This window comes from Hippopotamus amphibius, chromosome X (genome assembly GCF_030028045.1).
Source record: "Hippopotamus amphibius kiboko isolate mHipAmp2 chromosome X, mHipAmp2.hap2, whole genome shotgun sequence".
Classification (NCBI taxonomy): domain Eukaryota; kingdom Metazoa; phylum Chordata; class Mammalia; order Artiodactyla; family Hippopotamidae; genus Hippopotamus; species Hippopotamus amphibius.
Window position 1 is genome coordinate 5,208,450 of NC_080203.1, and position 18,757 is coordinate 5,227,206.

Genomic DNA, 18,757 nt, shown 5'->3' on the forward strand with positions numbered 1-18,757 from the left:
AAGATAATGACTTTATCCCAAAGAAGTTGATATTTACTACAGAGAGAAGATCTCTTTAAGCACCAAAAACCACATGGCATATTCATAATGCAAATAATTAAATATTTAACATACGAATGCTTATTTTGTTAAAACAATTACATACATTTTAATGTGTGATCAGGATTCAGGAAGCTGGTTCCTTGAGTTCAATGTGATGATTAAAACATCTGTCATTTCTGGTTAGAGGGCTCCTGCTGAAACAGCCACCCTAGTGGTCTATGCCAAACCTCTTGGATTGGACATAATCATCAAGTTATCTGAAGGTTATTATAAGGAGGAGACTAATTTCTGTTAGTAAAATCAAAGCTTAATGAAACAGATGAGAACACAGAAATTATCACTTCTTATTATGGAATTGCCACAAATTAAACTTTTAAAACCCACTGCGTTAACAGAAAGAACACACACCTTCTAGAATGAAAACTACATCTGCTTCTGACATAAGAAGAACCATGTGTTCGAATGACAGCAAATATGAATAATCATAATGTGCAAACACTGTGTTGAGGGCAGATATGGGGCCTCATTCTGGCATTTGCCCTGCCCCCCAGGACTCCCCCTCCACAGCAGATCCAGCTGCCTAGGGGGCTCAAGGAAACAGAAAGCGTATATAAATGCCAAACTCACTGGAAAGAATTCTTAAAAGGCACATAATATGGAATGACATTTGCTCACCCAACATGCACACTGGACACCTGTTCTGTGTCCGGCATAGGGCAGGGAAGTAGGTAAGCAGAGTGTGAGCAAAATTGATTGATGTGGTATCTGCCTGCATGGAAATGCATGAAACACTAGAGCTCACCCTGGCAGAAACTGGGCATGGGAGTCAGGCCTGTTGACCACCAAATCGTGAAATTCCCCCTGGAACTCTCTTAAGCATGCCACCGGGCAGTTGATGCTTTGAGAAGCCTCTTCCAGCTTCTGGTGGCTGCAGGCTTCCTTGGCTTGTGGCCACATCACTCCAGTCTCTGCCTCTGCCTTCACATGGCTTTCTGCTCTGCGTGGGCCTGTTTCAAACTCCCTCTACCACCTTCTTATAAGGATACATGTGATTGCATTGAGGTTATCAGGGATTAGCAAAGATTATCCCACCAGGATAATCCAGATAAACTCCTCCCGGCAAGATCCTAAATTTAACCACATCTTTCCTCAGATAAAGTAAGATCCACTCTTGGGCCATTTAAGATAATATTCACAGATTCTCATTAGTAAGTGAATATATCTCTGAGGTGCCTGTGTGATAACATTGGGCCCACCCACATAATCCACGATACTCTCCCCCTCTTAAGGTCAGCTAAATAGCAACCTTCGTTTCATCTTCACCTTTAATTCCCCTTTGCCAGATCTGGTAACATACAGGTTCCAGGGATGAACACGTGGACATTTTGGGGGAGTCATTATTCTGCCCACCACAGACACAGCATAATTGTTACGGGCTGAAATGTGTTCCCCCCCAATTCAAATGTTGAAGTCTTAACCCCAGTACCTCAGAATGTGACTGTATTCAGAGATAGGGTTTTTAAAGAGATAAGTTAAAATGAGGTCAATAGGGCAGGTCCTAATTCAATATGGCTGGTGTCCTTATAAGAAGAGACTGGGACACAGACACCCACAGAAGGAAGACCAGGTGAAGACACAGGGAAAAGACAGCCATCTATAGTCAAGGAGAGAGAACCAGCCCTGCCAACACCTGGATCTCTGCCTTGTAGCCTCCAGAACTGTGAAAAGACACGTTTACAATTATTTAAGCTGCCTAATCTGTGGTACCTTGTTATGGTAGCCTGAGCAAACTAATACAGTAACCAAATCAAGGGAGCTACTATCCCCTCATATTCACAGGTTTCATCTATATTCAAAGGGAAGGGACTGCACAAGCATGTATATAGGGAGTGGGGCTCTTGGGGGTACCTTACAGTTCTGCCTACTACAGGTGGCCTTCCCCACCAGCCCTTTTTGCCACATCAGTCAGAAGAACTCGTTTAACTTCTCCTGCTCATTCCATTTTACAGAGCTTTCTATTCCTTTCACACTCACCTTTTATTTTTTTAATTTATTTTGTTGATCACTCAAATTTTATTTAATCTTAATTCTAGTTGGTTTAAGGCGGTCTGGCAGGAAGAGTGAGCAAAGAGTGGAGGATGAAAACTGTGTCTCTAGCTAAGAGCAGCAGAAATACTAGGAAAAAAGGCACAGTGCTCTCAATCTGTCCTACATCCAATTTTTCCGGAAAGAAATGGAATAGAGAAATGTGAACAGACTTCATTTTTCACAGCCCCCAAACATTTTCATTTTCTATTGTGAATATTTTTAAAATAACAAAGTCTGGCTATGCCACATACGTTTTTCTTTAAAATACATATTTGTACAGTTTACATAGAGCTGAGAAAATCAGATTCTGTTTCTACTCTCATTCTTTCTGTGTTGGTGCATGTGAACGGGCCAAAGCTGAATTTGCTGATAACTGCAGAATCACACAGTGGAGCACTGGCGAGTGTTCCTGCACTGGGATGTCTGGCTGCCTCTCGCCACTGCTGTCTTTGGGACATGTCTTCAGCGGGATCCCAGCCAAACGGCTGCAATTGCTACATTCTATGAGAACTCGTTGAACAGGAAAACCCTGGTGCCAGGTCCACAAAGAGCACATCCAGCACACCCAGACACAGTGGCGAAGGGTGGGAGTGGGGAGTGATTGAGAAAGAGAGTGTGTTTCAGGGCTTCAGAGCAGAGTGCAGATCCTGGGAACAGAGAGCCACACACACTGATGGGAGAAAGAATTGGAAGACCCTCCAACTGTTTCAGCCTTCTTCCCGAGGCAGAGCTGACCAAATTTGGTACAGAGGGACTGTATTGGTATCTTGCCATCTACTAGGGCCAAGCCCTCACGCAGCTGTAAGCTCCACTGGAAGATGGTCCTGCCCCAGGCCCTGCCCTGTCCTGACTCTGAAGTGCATGCCTCTCACCCTTCCATATCTATGTCTAAGTCCATATCCACAGCCACATCCGTATCTACACATGTGTATATACTGTACATTGCCTCATCCAGTTAACAAATCGGGTGAGACCTGCAGTAGATATTGCTGGGAGGCTTACCAGCATCAAACCGTGCCCCCGCCCCCCCACCCCCCCCCCCCCGCCACCGCAGGGGTGTGCACTGAGTGGTCTGAGTTAACCAGTATAACCCCCAAGTGATTGGTTTGGGACTGGGCACTTTTCCATGCATAAACCCACTAATACTTGGCATTGTGTGGCCAAAGTGGTTGTTTCACTAGTGGGCGTGTAACCTGAGTTACTCCAGAGGAAAGCCCAGGGAGGTTGTTCGGTAGTTAGATGACTGTCTGTGCTGTGCTGATGATGCCCAGGAATGGCTGCCTCATGAGGGAGGGAAGCCTGAGGATGTCACCAAGAAGGACACACAGAGAGAATCACAGAGAAATGGAGCAGGCACCCTAATTAAACTGTGCCAGTGGATGAGCCCCATCTCTGGCCTTTTCCATTGTTTAAACTGCATTTTCTGTTACTTGCAGTAGACCCCAAGAACATCCTCACTAAAACCTGTGCTACGCCCTGGGGATTCAGTGGTGAATAACACAGTGCCTACTCTCCTGAGCTTATGCTTTCATGGAGGGAGGTAGACAAATAAGGTCATTTCGATCAATGTTCTGTGTTGTGACAGTGATGGGGGGACTTCTCTGCAGAGGTGATATGAGAGTTGAGACCTGAAGGGTGAGGAGCCGGCCCTGGGAAAATCTAGGGAAGAGGGAAGAGCCAACGCAAAGCTGCGAGGTGGGAGTGAGCATGGGAGATCTGGGGAAGGGAAAGCAGGCCCGCAGGTTGCCCAACACTGACAACCAGGGAGTGAATGAAACCAAGGGAAGAGGCCTTGCTTGGAAGCTGTGCATGGAGCGGGGATATTACTCTGAGGGAGACTGGGAGCTATTTGGAGGATTTTGAGCAGAGATATGGCATGCCTGATAGATTTTTAAAGGAAGAAACCTTCTAGCTGCTTTGTAGCGAAATGACTACAGGAGCAAGAAGAGCAGCAGAGAGCAGTGAGAAGCAGCAGGCGAGGAGTGAAGCTGGTCCAGACCCAGGCAGGAGCAGGCAAGATGGTGAGAAGCAGATACAGGCAGTTTTCTTTCCAGCATCCATTCCCTCAGGGCAGCCCAATGTTCCTTTGAAGGGATGCATCAACTGAGTTGCCAGGATGTGAGCTGCTCTCCACCCAAATCCTGTATTTTCTAAGAGGGTTAACCCAAATGCATCTTTAATGGGCAAAACAGCAGAGTGTGTATGAAATGAAGTAGAGATGTCAGTGGTGAGAGGAAAACTATTTGGGGGCAGGGGAGTGATACTATTAATGGAGCAAATATGCCTAGGAAACCACTTCCAGTTTTCTCCATTACTTCCTTTACCATTCAGACCAAATTCCCTTAAACTCCTAGGTTAGGTTTTGCCTCTCGCCAAAGACCACAGCTGTAAGGATTCCAAATAAGGTGAAGGCATCAGAGGAGCAGCAGTGGCCATTTCTTGGCACACCTAAGCTGTGTTCAAGTGGGCTATTTCCTGTACTAGTTTTCAGTTAACATAATTTATTAATAGTGAAGCAAAGTCAACATGGTCAAGGACCCCGTAAATTCTGATTTTAAACTAAACCTTCAGTTTTGCATTACACAAGATCCTATCTTTGCCTAATAAAGTGCTTGCTATTTCAGGCCTGTTTTATAAACATCAAGTCCAGCATTAAAAAACATATATGTATAATTCTCAATCTCTAGCAGTGGTTCTCAAACCAGCCGCATCAGAACACAACCTGTAATAAACATGTATTTCCAGGCCTCCCCCCTCCAACAAGGTTCTGACTCAGGTTTGAGTTAAGTCTGGGCAGTAAACCCCACAAGGTGATTCCAGTGGTTTCTGCATTGCCATTACGTGTCTCCTGAGTTCCCTGGACATTTTATCATCTGTACTTTTGTATATAAATACAATTGTATGTATATTTTGATACTAAGATGTCATCTTTTTTTGGAGTGTGTATCATTTATTAATGAGAACTAGCTGGAACCCTCCAAAGCACAGGAAGGAGCTAGAATGAGGACAGCTGACCCTTGAACCAATGGGGATTAGGGACCCCAACCCTCCCCACAGCGGAAAATCCTCTAACTCCACGCTCCCCATCTACGGTTCCCCATCCACAGCTTCAGCCAATGTCTGATTGTGTACCACTGTAGTATTTACTACTGAGAAAAATCCATGTATAAGTGGACCCGTGCAGTTCAAACCCACGTTGTCCACGGGTCAACTGTACAATCCGCAAGTGGCCTAGAGGACAGAGGAAACAGGGCATTGGCATGAGGGGGTGGCATGCTGGACATTGACAGGAATTGACTACCCCTGTCTTTAATTAGCCACAAGTATTTCCCAACCTCACTCCTTCAGTGGTATTTGAAGCCCATTCACCCCCAAATGAATTTGTTTTAAAGCCACAAGGCAAGGAGCTGCCTTCCTTTCCTCACTGCTACACCAATTCTGATGGGCTCACCACAGCCCTTCCTGTCTCAGCATCCCTCAGAGCCCCCACACACTTGAGCATCTCTGGCCTACATTTACTGCATAAAAGCTTACCCTTGACAGCTCTGTTCATATTCTATACGGTATAAACAGAGAAGCAAACAAATGTTAAAAAACATGAAGAGGTTAATAAACTTACTATTAAATGAATCAGGAGACATCAAGTGGCATTAAGAACACTTTTTTAATGACAACAGATGGTAAATTTATACAAATTACAGGTTAGAATATAATGAATACAAAACTCATCCACATAACAGTTAGAAAAGCACCACTTACAAAAGTAAATGTGATTCAAGTGGCTAAAGAACTCAAGCCCCCCATTTTGATAATTACACGCAGCTTTCAAGGTAGCGCATCTAAACTCTGCCCCTTGTTAGGGCGCTATCCAAGACTACAGCATATTCAGTGACTCTAGTGACTTAAAAGATTCTAACACTTTTAGCATCAAGGTCAAGAGAAATCTCGTAACAGGTTCACTATGCAAAAAAAACGAGAAAATGTGAACGTTCTTTGCAAACTGTAAGGTGCTGTGCAGATGTTAGCTATTGCTATTATTACTGTTCAGTGAGACTTCACTGAACTGGAGAAAAAGGAAGACTAGTCTGTGTAACTGACAAATATGACCTATAGAACATCTTCAAAGGAACGCAGATGTTACTTTCAAGTACACGTAGCAACAAAATAGGCAAGGAAAGTGTGGCCAGAAGTGACGGTAATTTGAGGAATTCCAGACTATTTTAATGAACATATAAAGGATCAATCTGTTCATAGGTTACATGTAATATTTGTTATTAGGTTCCCAAAGTCCACGAAAATAATTATTTTCTCAGGTGACCCTTTCCCCCCTACAAAAAGGAAAAAGAAATCTTGTCAAGTTATGAATGTGCAGCTTCAGCCCAGCTCTTGCAAAAACTATCTTAAATGTAAGCGTCTGAGTTAATAAAGTTGTACTGCTCTGATGGAGCACAGAGTGCCTGACAGCAGAGAAATCTGCTGCTGACCTAACAAGTGACAAATTCTGTGTCATAGGCAAACCATTTATAAAATGGGCCTAACAACAATCTACAACTTCACTTGAGCATAAATAAAACAATAAACGTGAACTTGTCTGGAGACAAGAAATATACACTAGACACATTTAAAACAGGATATAACTTCTTTAAGAGCCTCACGTACCTTCAGCTTTCATCTTTCCTTGGGTACACCCTGTTTAACTGGTCTCCTTGGGTACTCTAGGTGTATATATAAAATTTATATGAAAACAGAAAATAAACACCAAATAAGTCAAGCAGGTGCTTTTTGGGCAAAGCTGATGAGATCTTCATGATGAAAATAATCTTACAGTATATTTCTGTTAGATTCCCATGAAACGCAGGTTGTTTTTCGTTTTTGTGGAGGGTTTAAATTTATTCAATAACAACTCAAAACCGAATTCTGCTGTCACATGTAAAATGGTATCCACTTGAAGAGCTAATGACATCAGATGCATTCTACAGCAGACTTTTCGTTTTTTAGCACAATGAGAAAAAAGATTATACTCTGGGGGAGCAAAATGGGAGGCGAGGTGAAGAAGGTCATGTGTTAAATCAGTAGCCTGTACTGACACTTCAAGTTACACTTCCTAATTGAGGTTATTCTTACAATCAGTTTTCAAACAATAGTGAACATTTTCCTACCTTAAAACATTTATGTAAGGGCTCAATTGTAGCTTTCCTTTCTGTACATCCTGAAGTATATACATTGTACAAGAGGAAATCACTGAGACATCTTGAAAAATAAATTTGTCAAATACCATGTTATTTCAACAGCAGCAAACTAGTAAGTTAACAGTTAAGACCCTAAGAAAATATTAACTGGTTTGAAATCAAATCTATGTTGTAATAATCCCAAATATCAACCTTAGCATCTGATTCAAACTTTCAAATGCTTGGTACCTTTTCCAAGAGGAAATTACAGCTGCTTTTGCATGAATCCCAAGTTTAAATACTTGCAGAAAAACACTCATATTATCTACTTAGCAAATGTCTGAAATCAAACAAAATAATTCAATATTTGACATTAGTATTTTACAAATAGCATAAGATCCCAAAAGTACAAGAAAAACCTTGGCATTATAGAAAAAGAAATTAGGTGGACGAATCCTAAGTATAACAAGGCATCTAAAGAGGGGACCATCTAGAAATCTACCACACAGTACACTAGACTCAAACTGAAGTATTCTACAATTTCATATTAAATTTGTACAATTTTATACCAAAACTGTAATCTTTTTAAGAAAACATTTTACATTTAGAATAACTACTTAAGACATTTAAACTGTAGATAACATTTAACTATAAGCAAGAGTAAAATCGTCCTACAATAATCATCTTTTATTTTTTTCTCGACAATTAAACACAAATGCCTAACTACCTCTCCTCTCCTTTAGTCCAATTCCACAACATCAAAAATAGGGGTGAACAAACAAAATCAGTAATGGCAAACACTCACAGCAAGAGCCATTGCATTAGGAATTATCAATGACAGGAAATTTGTAGAATGAGATATCTAGTTACAAGAGTAAAGGTAGAATGTGCTTTTTAAGAAAACAGCATCTGAAAAAATGCAAATACCCTCTAGGTAAAACTGGCAGAATCTGAACTTAAACCAAACTTTTAGTGGACATAAAAACTAGCATTAAGAAATGCACATAGGATGTAAACCAAAATAGTGGTCACCTTCAGGTGGCAATATTACAGGGAATATAAATTTTCTTCCTGTTTTAATATGCATTTTTTCGGGTGTGTTTTTACATTACACGGAAGTAGTACCAAGTGGCTAGAAAGAACACAGACCAAGGATACTAAAGTAAAACCACAGGGTCTTTTTCTATCAGAAAGGACCTCAAGGATTATCTAACTATACGTATCTGGGATACAACAGCACTGATTTAAAAGACTAGACTAGAAATTCCAAGAATACTTCCTGGGCGATAAAAATAATCTATTTTCATGATTGTTTACATTCCCTAAGTGTGCAAAAAAGAACACACTTAAATGTAAATTCCTTCATATACATTATTAAAAAGTAGGAAAAACAAATTTAAACGGAGTTTACACAACCTTATAATTAAAGCATAAGTTCTTTGTTGAATGACAGAGCAAAGCAGATCATTAAAGAGTTCATCTGAAAGCAGGAGGCTGGCCTGCAAGGGGCCTTTAGGGAGCAGGCCAGGTGCCCAGGCGGCTAGCTCTTTGCTTTGCTATCTGCATTCTTCAATAAACCTGATCCTTTTACATGAATGGGTGTGATTCAGCCTAGTTTCCCCATGAAATAATGTAATGAAAGATTTCTATTGACTAGGGATTACACTTGATGCAAAATTTCTCAGTGACATTCAGATTAATTCCAGTGGCCACAATTTAAGCAATTTTCAATAGGCATTTACAACCCCAAATCCAATGACCTGATATTTTCTTGATAGTTAGGGAAAGTGTTCCAGCAAAAAATAAAGTTTAGATTTGCTCAACTATGTACATCTGAATATATCCAGAGGAGTAAAACTCAGAACCAAACAAGACAAAATGCTAGAAAACATTTTTTTTGTTGTAAGATAATCAAATTCTTCCCAGAATAATGTGTAATTTCACATACTTATTTGTAACCAATTTAACTTTTCCAAATTCTCATTTGCAAATGAGAGACTCATACAGTTAAAACTGATGCTACAAACTATTGTTTTAGAAGGATCAAAATTTACACTAGTCAAATGTGACTAGATAAGATTGATTTTAACATGTTCTTTCAACATTATTGAAATCATCAATATCCCAGATGCATTTACCATTTAAAAAAATCAATTTAGTGCTATTGAAAGGTGCTGTTCACTTTAATCCTGTTTGCCTTCACGCCACTGCCGTGAGCCTTCATTCCAGGCCACATAAACAAAGAGGGCCAGCACCACGTGGACGGCGACCACTGCAACAATAGCAGCATAAAAACAGCTGTCCCTATTGGACATTCCAAAGGCACCTATCAAGAGAAAAAAAGTTTCCATTTTATTCCAAAATAAATCAAAATACAAAAAACAAAGCACACTAATTTTTATTAGCTATAAATTTATTTAACCAGTCACACAATTAAAAAGGAATACTCTGCGTGGTGATAAATCAAGTATTCACTTAAAGATGTGAATACCTTCTATACATGAAGAACATTATTTTGAATGAAAACCACAATTAATCACTTCATCTAAGGACTCTGACATAAAAAAGAGGGTTTTATTTTCTCTTCCTTCCAATGTCTTCCACCAAAGGTACATTCCCCCAAATTCCTCCTCCCATGTCAGCCAACTCTTGCTCTCAAAGGGCTGTTAAAAGAAAGGATCTGCAACTGTTCCACAGAAAACCATAAACGAATACGATGTCAAACTGAAATAACCGAGTGACGAAAAAGTTCATTTCATGAAGTAAGATTATGAGCAACGTGATTTTTGAAAAGCAAAACAGAAGAAGCAAAATTAAGACTAACCGGTTTACAGATATAAAGAGGTCATGAGCATAGAATCTCAAGCACAGTCAAGGGGGAAAATGTCTTGTTTTATGGTCTAGGATTACCTTCAAAAACATAAGATTTAGTCGTGAAATATAACCCAATAGGTACAGTGATCATTAAAGCTGTGAAGAACAGGAGCGTCTTCAGAGTGGATGCTAATGAACTTTCATTTCTGGAATAAAGCAAACAAAGAGAAAATCAGAGCCTGCACAGCCATTTCCAACTATTCCTGTGTCCATAAATGCTATAAATACGCCACAGAAAAGACGCTGGGAACCGTGCCTTGAAAGCAGTGGCCAGGGGAGGAAGGAGCAGTGCCAGGGACTCAAAACTGGAAGATCCTAGAGATCCAGCGGCAGATCCAGTGTGAAAGGAAGTGTAAAGTGCAAAAAGTGGTTTGTAATCTACCAAGTGCTATGCAAACGTACACGATTCACAGAATTCACAATAGACGTAGCAAGGGAGAAGATACACAGAAAACAACTAATGAATGTTCCTTCACAAAGCATCCTATCAGTGGCTAGCTGAATACAGTACAGACAAGGTATAAGAATCTCCAAAGAAAAAGGAGCCTAGAACAATTTGGATGCAGCTGAAGGAAACTTACTCAAATTTTTTTGTAATTAAGTAGCTAGAGTATAGCTTTGATGGCCTTCACGCAACATGGATGCATTAAAAGTCTGATATCAAAAAACTTTCTATTCAGTGAATTCTATTTGTCCACAGACTATTTTAAAATCAATGGAAATATTCCAACGGGAAAAGTTTACAGAATACAGTAAAACGATTCTAAAGAATGAATCAAGCTTCTAAAATTATATGCTTAAAAGAAAAACAAGTCAGATAAACTGCTACTTAAAACATTAACAATGTAAAGATTAATATAACAGTACAAACTGGATAATATAAAAATGTCCAGTAATAGGAAAATGATTCACATCAATATGAAAATATTAAAAATAATTTTGACAATTATTCAGAAAATATCCATGTGACAAGTGAACAAGGCAGATTACACTGTTTTATGTATGTCAGGGGTCTGCCAAATAAGCTCTGACAGGCCCCTTGCCTACTTCTGTAAATAAAGTGTACCTGGCACACAGCCACACCCACTTGTTTATGTATCACCTAAGACTCCATGGAGCTACAGAGGCAGAGCTCAGTAGTGGCACCAGACCAACACGGCCCTCAAAACCTAAAATATTTACTATCTGGCCCTTTCCAGAAAAACTTTCACAACCCCTGATGTATACTATTCCAATTATGTTAAAAATGTGTGAGCATGAAAAAGGACTCCAGATTAATATATAATGAAGTTATTTCCCCACTTTCAAATATTCCTTAATGTTGTTTTACTGAGTTTTCAATAAGTAGATATGCCAGCATTTGTCCTATGCATTGTCACAAATGAGCAACACTACTGACAGTGAAGCTATAGTAAGCTTCCAGCAATCCTGGACACACACATACCTCATACATACCACCTCACACATTATGTTTTAAAAGCAGTAAGCCCGGAACTTCCTAGGTGGTGCAGTGGTTAAGAATCCGCCTGCCAATGCGAAGGACCCAGGTTCGAGCCCTGCTCCAGGAAGATCCCACATGCCACAAAACATAATAAAATAAGTAAATAAATAATTTTAAAAAAATAATAAATAAAGGCAGTAAGCCCTATGGCTTTTATTCTTTAGATAAAGGTCTCTTGTTCCTTAAATCTAACCATCCTCACACTACCTTGTCAGGGAGGAAGACATTTTCCTCTACCATTCTGGGTTCTTCTGGCCGGTCTAAGAATTAAACTGACATGAGACAGATTAACAGGAGAAAATCAAAGCTGAATAACATGTCTACATGGGAGAGACCCAGGAGAACTAAGTAACTCGCCAAAATGGCCAAAACCCTTGCCATAAATACCATCTTCAGCTAAAGACAAAAGAGGATGTTGTGGGTAGGGGTTTGAGATTTCAAAGGGGAAAAAGGCAATTCAACTGAAGATGGAAAAGCAAATGTCTGGAAAAGCAAAAGTGTTTGCTAGGTCATACAGAGTCTATGCACACAGAATGGACTCTGGTTTCTATGCCCCATTCCCCCCACCACACCTGGCTCATATTCTTTGCAGATATCTCTGGTGATAGCTCTCGTCCAGGAGCAGGCCCTCTATCTAAACTTTTTCAGGCAATTAAGGGGAAGGTCAAAGTTTCTTCCTGAGTCTTTTGGGCCTTGACTGTTTTCACTTTGAAATAATCTGCATACCAAAGAGACATTTTGGGGTGGCAAGTGTTGCTCCCCTGCAACCTTAACACACGTCTAACTTTATGCTCAGAGTCAACACTTGAACTTGATACTTTCTGGTAATCCTCAGCAAGAGGTTCCAGTTTTTATTTATATCTCTAGGAATAATACAGCCCAGTCTTCAAAGTACCCCCCCCCCCCAAAAAAAAAAACCTCTCTTCTAGGCACATTTCCTGATTACACCAGCTGGAACGATTCATTGCTCCGGGATCCAATCACACTTAGTTCATGCCTGTTATTACAGCACTTGACAGCTCGTGTCCTACACAGTCCTGCCCATTCCTCTGTACCCCTAGAAAATCCAGGCAAAGTTCTTATAATTGTGTATACCATTAGGGGTGGGGCTTCTGGCAGCCCAGAAAGGAAGGGAACATCTCAAGTTTATACCAATGGTCTACAAACTTTTTTGACTGTGCAATCCATCATTAAATAAAAGTTTTGAGCACACACCCCCATACAGGCATAATGATTTTTAAATTATCTATACACGTATTACTCATGCATTCTTTAAAATATAAAACACATGCAAAAACAGACACTAAAAAGGATAAGGTTAAAATAAATTTATGTAGAAATTCTACTATTTTCTTTCCATACTTCAACGAATCATCTTTTAATACATCCCACTTTGGTGATCACTGAGCTATATATTCTCATCTGATATACATAAGCTCCCTTACACAATTTCCTAATAGAAAACTTTTGGAAAAATTTATTGTGTACTCTTCATGAAGAATGTGAGCATCTGCAGTAGTTCTATATAAAAATACAAAAAGTCATATCCAAAGAAAACAAAAACTAATTTGAAAAGATACATGCACCCCAATGTTCACAGCAGCATTATTTACAATTGCCAAGATACAGAAGCAACCTAAGCATCCGTCAACAGATGAATGGACAAAGCAAATGCAATATATGTATGTATACATACATACACACACACACAACCCCACATCAATACATACATACAATGGAATATTACTCAGCCATAAAAGAAAAGAATGAAAATATGCCATTTGCAGCAACATGGACGGACTTGGAGGGCATTATGCTAAGTGAAATAAGTCACACAGAGAAAGACAAATACTGTATGGTATTGTTTACATGTGGAATCTAAAAAATACAACAAACTAGTGAACATAACAAAAAAGCAACAGATCCACAGATACAGAGAACACACTAGTGGTTACCGGTGAGGAGGGGTGGGAGGGGCAATGTAGGGGAAGGGGAGTGGGGGACACAAAATGTTGTGTAGATAAGCTACAAGGATGTACTGTACAACACGGAGAACATGGCCAATATTTTGTAATAACTATAAATGGAGTCTAACCTTTAAAAGTTGTAGAAAAAATTTAAAAATACATACATACATACATACAAAAACTCAGTATTTGGACAGTTCTTTTGTGCACCCCCCCAAAAAAAACATATCTTTCACAGTGTTTCTCTGGTGAGTTAAAGTATGTGTTTTTGGTGTGCAAATTTCAGATCATCTAACCTGATAAAGAAACAAAGCTTGAGAATTTAAAGAAAGGGAAGGTTAACCGGTTCTCCTGTTCTTTAGATTACCTCTTGAATATCTATTATCTGGCCTGCCTTGGGGAAAATTTCATTATTGAAAAGATGATATAATACCATAAAAATGTTTTAAAGCACACATAATCACTTATGATCCCACCACGCAAACATAACCTTCTCTGCATGTTAATTTCTAGCCCCACACACTCTACATACAGCAGATCTTAACAATTTGCAGCTTATCTCCAACTGCTTCTCACCTCTCTCTTTACCTTAAGCTTCAAAAAATTTGACTTTCATTCTCACAAATATAAGACTAACTACAAAGTTAAGCATACTAACTTTTGAAAACTAGTTTTCAAACTTCCTCTAGTGTTTACAGGACATTTTCTCCTTGGCTCCCAGGCACAGCCCACTACAGCTGACAGTTCTGCTGGCACAAGCCAGCTTGGGTATAACCAGTGATTTATTCTAAAACAAAGCAACTGATGTCATTCAAGTGATTTCTCCTATGTCTCTGATTGGGTGTTACTGAGACTTGTTAGAAATGAAGAATGCGAACATTCAGAATTAGAAATGGCCTCACACAAAAGAAATAATTCAGGATGAACCTTATTGTGCCCCCACTCTTAAAACCACCTAGAGTTTACTCACTTCATATAAACTTCAGCAACAAACCCTAAGCAGACAGAGCTTACCACCTTTCCTTTTATGGCAAGCAAGACTTCCACTGCAAGTGGATTTCACTGCAAATCCCATTAGGAAACACTAGAATCAGTCTAGGAGGACTATACTGTACTAAGTGTACTTAACAAAAATATCTGTCGGTAACCTCACTAGTAAACAGTTAATAAAAAATAAACAAACACCTATATTGCCATTGTGAGAGTGAAAAAGATCACGGGGCTCCAAAGATCACGGGTTTTGGAGTCAGTGGTTTTGGACAACTGCCAGCTTCAACACTTACTAACTGTGTGACCTAATTGTGTGATTTTGGGCAAGTCCCTTGTCCTGAATCAATTTCACCGTTTTTAAAAATCAGGAAACTAAGCACTGTCTTAATTCTGATAATGTATCTAACGAAGCACCTAAGCTGAGCCTGGCACACACTGAATGGTAGCTAAACCCCTCCCCACCCTCTTGCCTCTTGAGGCATCACTGGGTATGCTAGTCGGCCAGAACCACCTGCTCTCTGCTCAGGTTCCTTCTACTGGGCCACCAGGCCCCATCCTACTGACTCCCCAAGTGAAGCAGACTCAAACCAGGCACAGTTCTTTCTCCCTTCCATTCGTTCATTCATACAGCAAACATTTATTAAGCCCCGACGATGCAGACCCTATCTGTAGGGGACACGGAGATGGAGAAGGCCGGGTTCCTCTCCTCAGGGAGCTCACCCTGTAGTGGGGAGAAAGGCTGCAAACAGCAAGATCGCAATATACACAACAGCGAAATGTGCTAGGCCAGAGACAAGAGCTGAAGGCCCGCCGACCTATCCCCCATGACCCTGAGTCCCATGCTCCCGAGCGAAGGGTAGGGACCGGGCGTGCAGACGCTGCAGGCCCCAACCTGCTTCCCCTTCTCTCCTCCAGCCCGCAGCCCCGGCCCGGAGGGTCCAGACCTCACGCCCACCCACCGCTGGCCACCTCGGTCGTCCCCGGCCTTCCCTCCTGCCCCGCCCCCGGCCCGGCCCGGCCGGCCTCGCGCTCGAGGCCCGCGCCCGACCCCGTCCCCGCTCCGGACTACCTGAAGTCGGACGGCTGCAGCGCGTTCAGCGCCGCTTTATCAAGGCGCTCCATGGCGTCGCCACGCCCGCAGCAGGTGCTCAGAGGCAGGCTGGGCTCCGCAGCCGCGTTCAGTCGGCTCCGCGGCCGACCAGTGGAGGTGGGCCGCTCCGGAAGTGCCGGCGAGCGCCGGGCGGTAGGCAGCAGCGCGCAGGCGCGGCGCGCCAAGGTGACGCCGGGCGGCGGCGGGCGCAGGCGCGGGCGCGGGCGCGCGAGTTCACGTGACTTACCGGCTCGGGCTGCGGGGCGTGCGCCCTGCCAGGAGCGGTCTGCGCTCCAGGAGCAGGCCCGGGGAGTAGCCCAGCCACTCCACGTTGAGCCGGGACTTGCCTCGCAGCATGGTCTTCCGGGGAGGGCGGTGCTGCGGCCGCCCTCTGAGCGCGCGCGAGCACCTCTCGTCCCCGTTCGGCTCTTGTCGCCGAGCTCTGGTTGCGAGGCGACTGGAACAGATGATCTGCGAGGAAGGACGACCAGGCAGACGACTGGGGTGCTAGGCAACCAAGCAGTTTCCGACGACAACAACAACACAAAAAAGCAGTGCACATTATTCCCCAGCCCTTGAGTAAACGCATCATTAATTATTGCCTGCAGTGAAACTCCAGCCGTGGGAAGCTGGGAGGAGTCAGTTTAACACTCACCCAAGTCCGTAAAGCTAGGAAATGTCAGAGCTGAAAGAGCCCTTGCTGAGAGTGACTGTTCCAGGCCAGACGTTGGTGATCCCAACTTCCACTAAAAGTTAAAAACATATTTTGCAGCTGCTCAGAAAGCTGCCAATGAGACAACAGGGACTCAAATATAAGGGGCAGATGGGCCTCCGGGGCAGCGCAACCCGAGAGAAGTATAAACGAAAAGGGTGCGTAAGCCTAGGGTCAGGCTTGACAAAATTAGGTTGCCACTGGCTGCTAACAAGAGGACAGCCCTTACATGGTCAACGCCTGGAAAGGGCCGCTGACCACACATCTATTTTCTGCACCACATGGATACAAAGACCACATCTGAAATCGTAACTAAACCAGCAGCTTAGAGCGGTGTTAGGAGCCGTGGGCTGGAAAGCGGGAAGTCCGGGTTTGAGCTCAAATTACTAAATTTGTAATCCCTCTCTGGGCCTCATCTAGACCTTTGAGGGTATAAGAACCACCTAATGCCAGAACTAGAGCAGAATTAGAGAGAATCTAACTCATGGGTGGGCAAACTGGCCAGCCAGCCAAATACCTACAGCCTGCCTGCCACCTGTTTTTCTACAGCCCCTGAGTTAAGAAAGGTTTTTCCATTTTCAAATGGTTGAAAAAAATCAAAACAAGAATATTTCTCCACACGTGAAAATTATATGAAATTCAGATTTCAGTATCCATAAATAAAATGTTACTGGAACTCAGACATGTTCATTCTTTTGTATTGCCAATGGCTGCTTTCATGCTACAATGGCAGCATTGTGTAGCTGTTTGTGACAGACACTGTATGGGCCACAAAGCCTGAAGTATTTCCTATGTAGCCCTTTCCAGGAAAAGTTTGAGGACCCCTGCTCTAGCTAATCACCTTGTGATGAAGTCCCTGAGCCCCTAGAGATCCATAAATGTAGTAAAAGAGGTTCTGACAATTTTTAATATTTTTAAAAACCTAATGAATTGAATGTATTTACTTGCCGTAAATGATCAACAGCTACTTAAAAACATCACCTTCCTTTGATTTTTGGCACTAATTATATCATGTTAATGAGGTAATCCCGGTTATCTCATGAGAAAATACACAAATTATTACTAAACTAAAATTAACTATGCTATACCAGGCCAACTAAATCTTTTAAAACATGGAATGAACACAGGAGGGAGGGATCTTTGCTTTTTTGATTTTGTGTATCTCCAATGCCTAGAGTAAGGGCCTGGCATATAGTAGGTGTTCAATAAATATTTGTTAAATAAATGAATTGAGTCCACAAAAGGACAAAGAGCAGAGGGATTCTTGGTAGTGAAAAGATGGGAAACCACTGATGCAGTTGTATTAGCTTGCTAGGGCTGTCATAACAACATACCACAAAGTGAGTGGCTTAAACAACAGACATTTATTGTCACATAGTTCTGGAGGATAGAAGTCTGAGCTCAAGGTGTCAGCAAGAGTGGTTCTTTCTGAGGGTGATGAAGGTGAATGTGTTCCATGCCTCTCCCCCAGCTTCCGGTGCTGTGCTGGCAATCTTTGGTGAACCTTGATTTGTAGACACACCCCCCTGATGTCTGCATTTCTCTTCACATGGCATTCTATGTCTGTATCTGTATCCAAACTTCTCCTTTGTATAAGGACACCGGTCATATTGGATTAGGGACCCTCCAATATATTCAAGTATGACCTTATCTTAACCAATTACAACTACAATGACCCTATTTCCAAGTAAGGTCACATTCTGAGGTACTGGGGGTTAGGAGTTCAACATATGAACTTGGGGTGGGGGGGAGCAAACAATTCAGTCCATAACAGTGTCTAAACAGTGTCTAAACACACAAGGAAACGGGTCTGGAAGGGACTTGTCAGAAGGCGCACATTTATCTAGTGGAACGTAACTCAATTCCTGCCTCCCAGGCTGCCACATTAGCAGCCTCTGGGGCAGCTGTGTGATAACTCAATCAAGAACCATTCATAAGAGAGATTTGAGGTGGGACAAAAATGCCTGGCTAACCTTATTTGCATATTGTTGTTTTATATTAAAGTAAACCTCTGTACCTCTTTTTCTGGCTGATTTCTACACTCTACCAATATTTCCCGTGAGCTCACCTCACAGTAAATGGAGACAGGACTTTTAGGATATACTCAGAAACTGTAAGTGAAAGAAAGAAATTAGCCAGCCCTCTGGCCCCTCAATAAAGTCCTGAAGCTTCCTACCTGCAGCAGCTACTAAAGAGCTAGAGGCCAGCGGAGCCCAAACAGAGCTGTTGCCATGGGAATGAAATGGCATGTCAAGGGGCGTGGTCATTATGGAGGCATCAGTAAGTAATGCCTCCGTTCTTCCCCCTGAGAAGCAGAAAGTGATT

At 41.9% G+C, this 18,757-nt stretch overlaps 1 protein-coding gene across 2 annotated transcripts; it reads right to left on the minus strand.

The window, feature by feature from the left end:
* Nucleotides 1-5,781: 5,781 nt before the first annotated feature.
* On the minus strand, nt 5,782-16,570 carry VMA21 (vacuolar ATPase assembly factor VMA21). Of its 2 annotated transcripts, XM_057718740.1 has the most exons (4): nt 16,376-16,570; nt 15,968-16,227; nt 10,209-10,318; nt 5,782-9,624 (listed from the first exon to the last, which is right to left on the minus strand). In XM_057718740.1, the coding sequence occupies exons 2-4, from the start codon at nt 16,075-16,077 to the stop codon at nt 9,482-9,484; spliced, it is 363 nt and encodes a 120-aa protein (XP_057574723.1). In that variant the 5' UTR covers nt 16,078-16,227; nt 16,376-16,570; the 3' UTR covers nt 5,782-9,481. The 2 variants fall into 2 exon arrangements, with proteins under 2 accessions (XP_057574723.1, XP_057574724.1); XM_057718741.1 differs by lacking the exons at nt 15,968-16,227; nt 16,376-16,570 and adding an exon at nt 15,700-15,891.
* Nucleotides 16,571-18,757: the final 2,187 nt, after the last annotated feature.

Excerpts from the sequence above, each read along its gene's own strand:
- VMA21 (XM_057718740.1), bottom strand. The coding sequence starts at position 16,077 with ATGCTGCGAGGCAAGTCCCGGCTCAACGTGGAGTGGCTGGGCTACTCC. Across the intron at positions 10,319-15,967 it reads ACGCCCCGCAGCCCGAGCCG|AAATGAAAGTTCATTAGCAT; the intron begins GTAAGTCACGTG and ends GCTTTATTCCAG. Across the intron at positions 9,625-10,208 it reads TAAATCTTATGTTTTTGAAG|GTGCCTTTGGAATGTCCAAT; the intron begins GTAATCCTAGAC and ends TTCTCTTGATAG.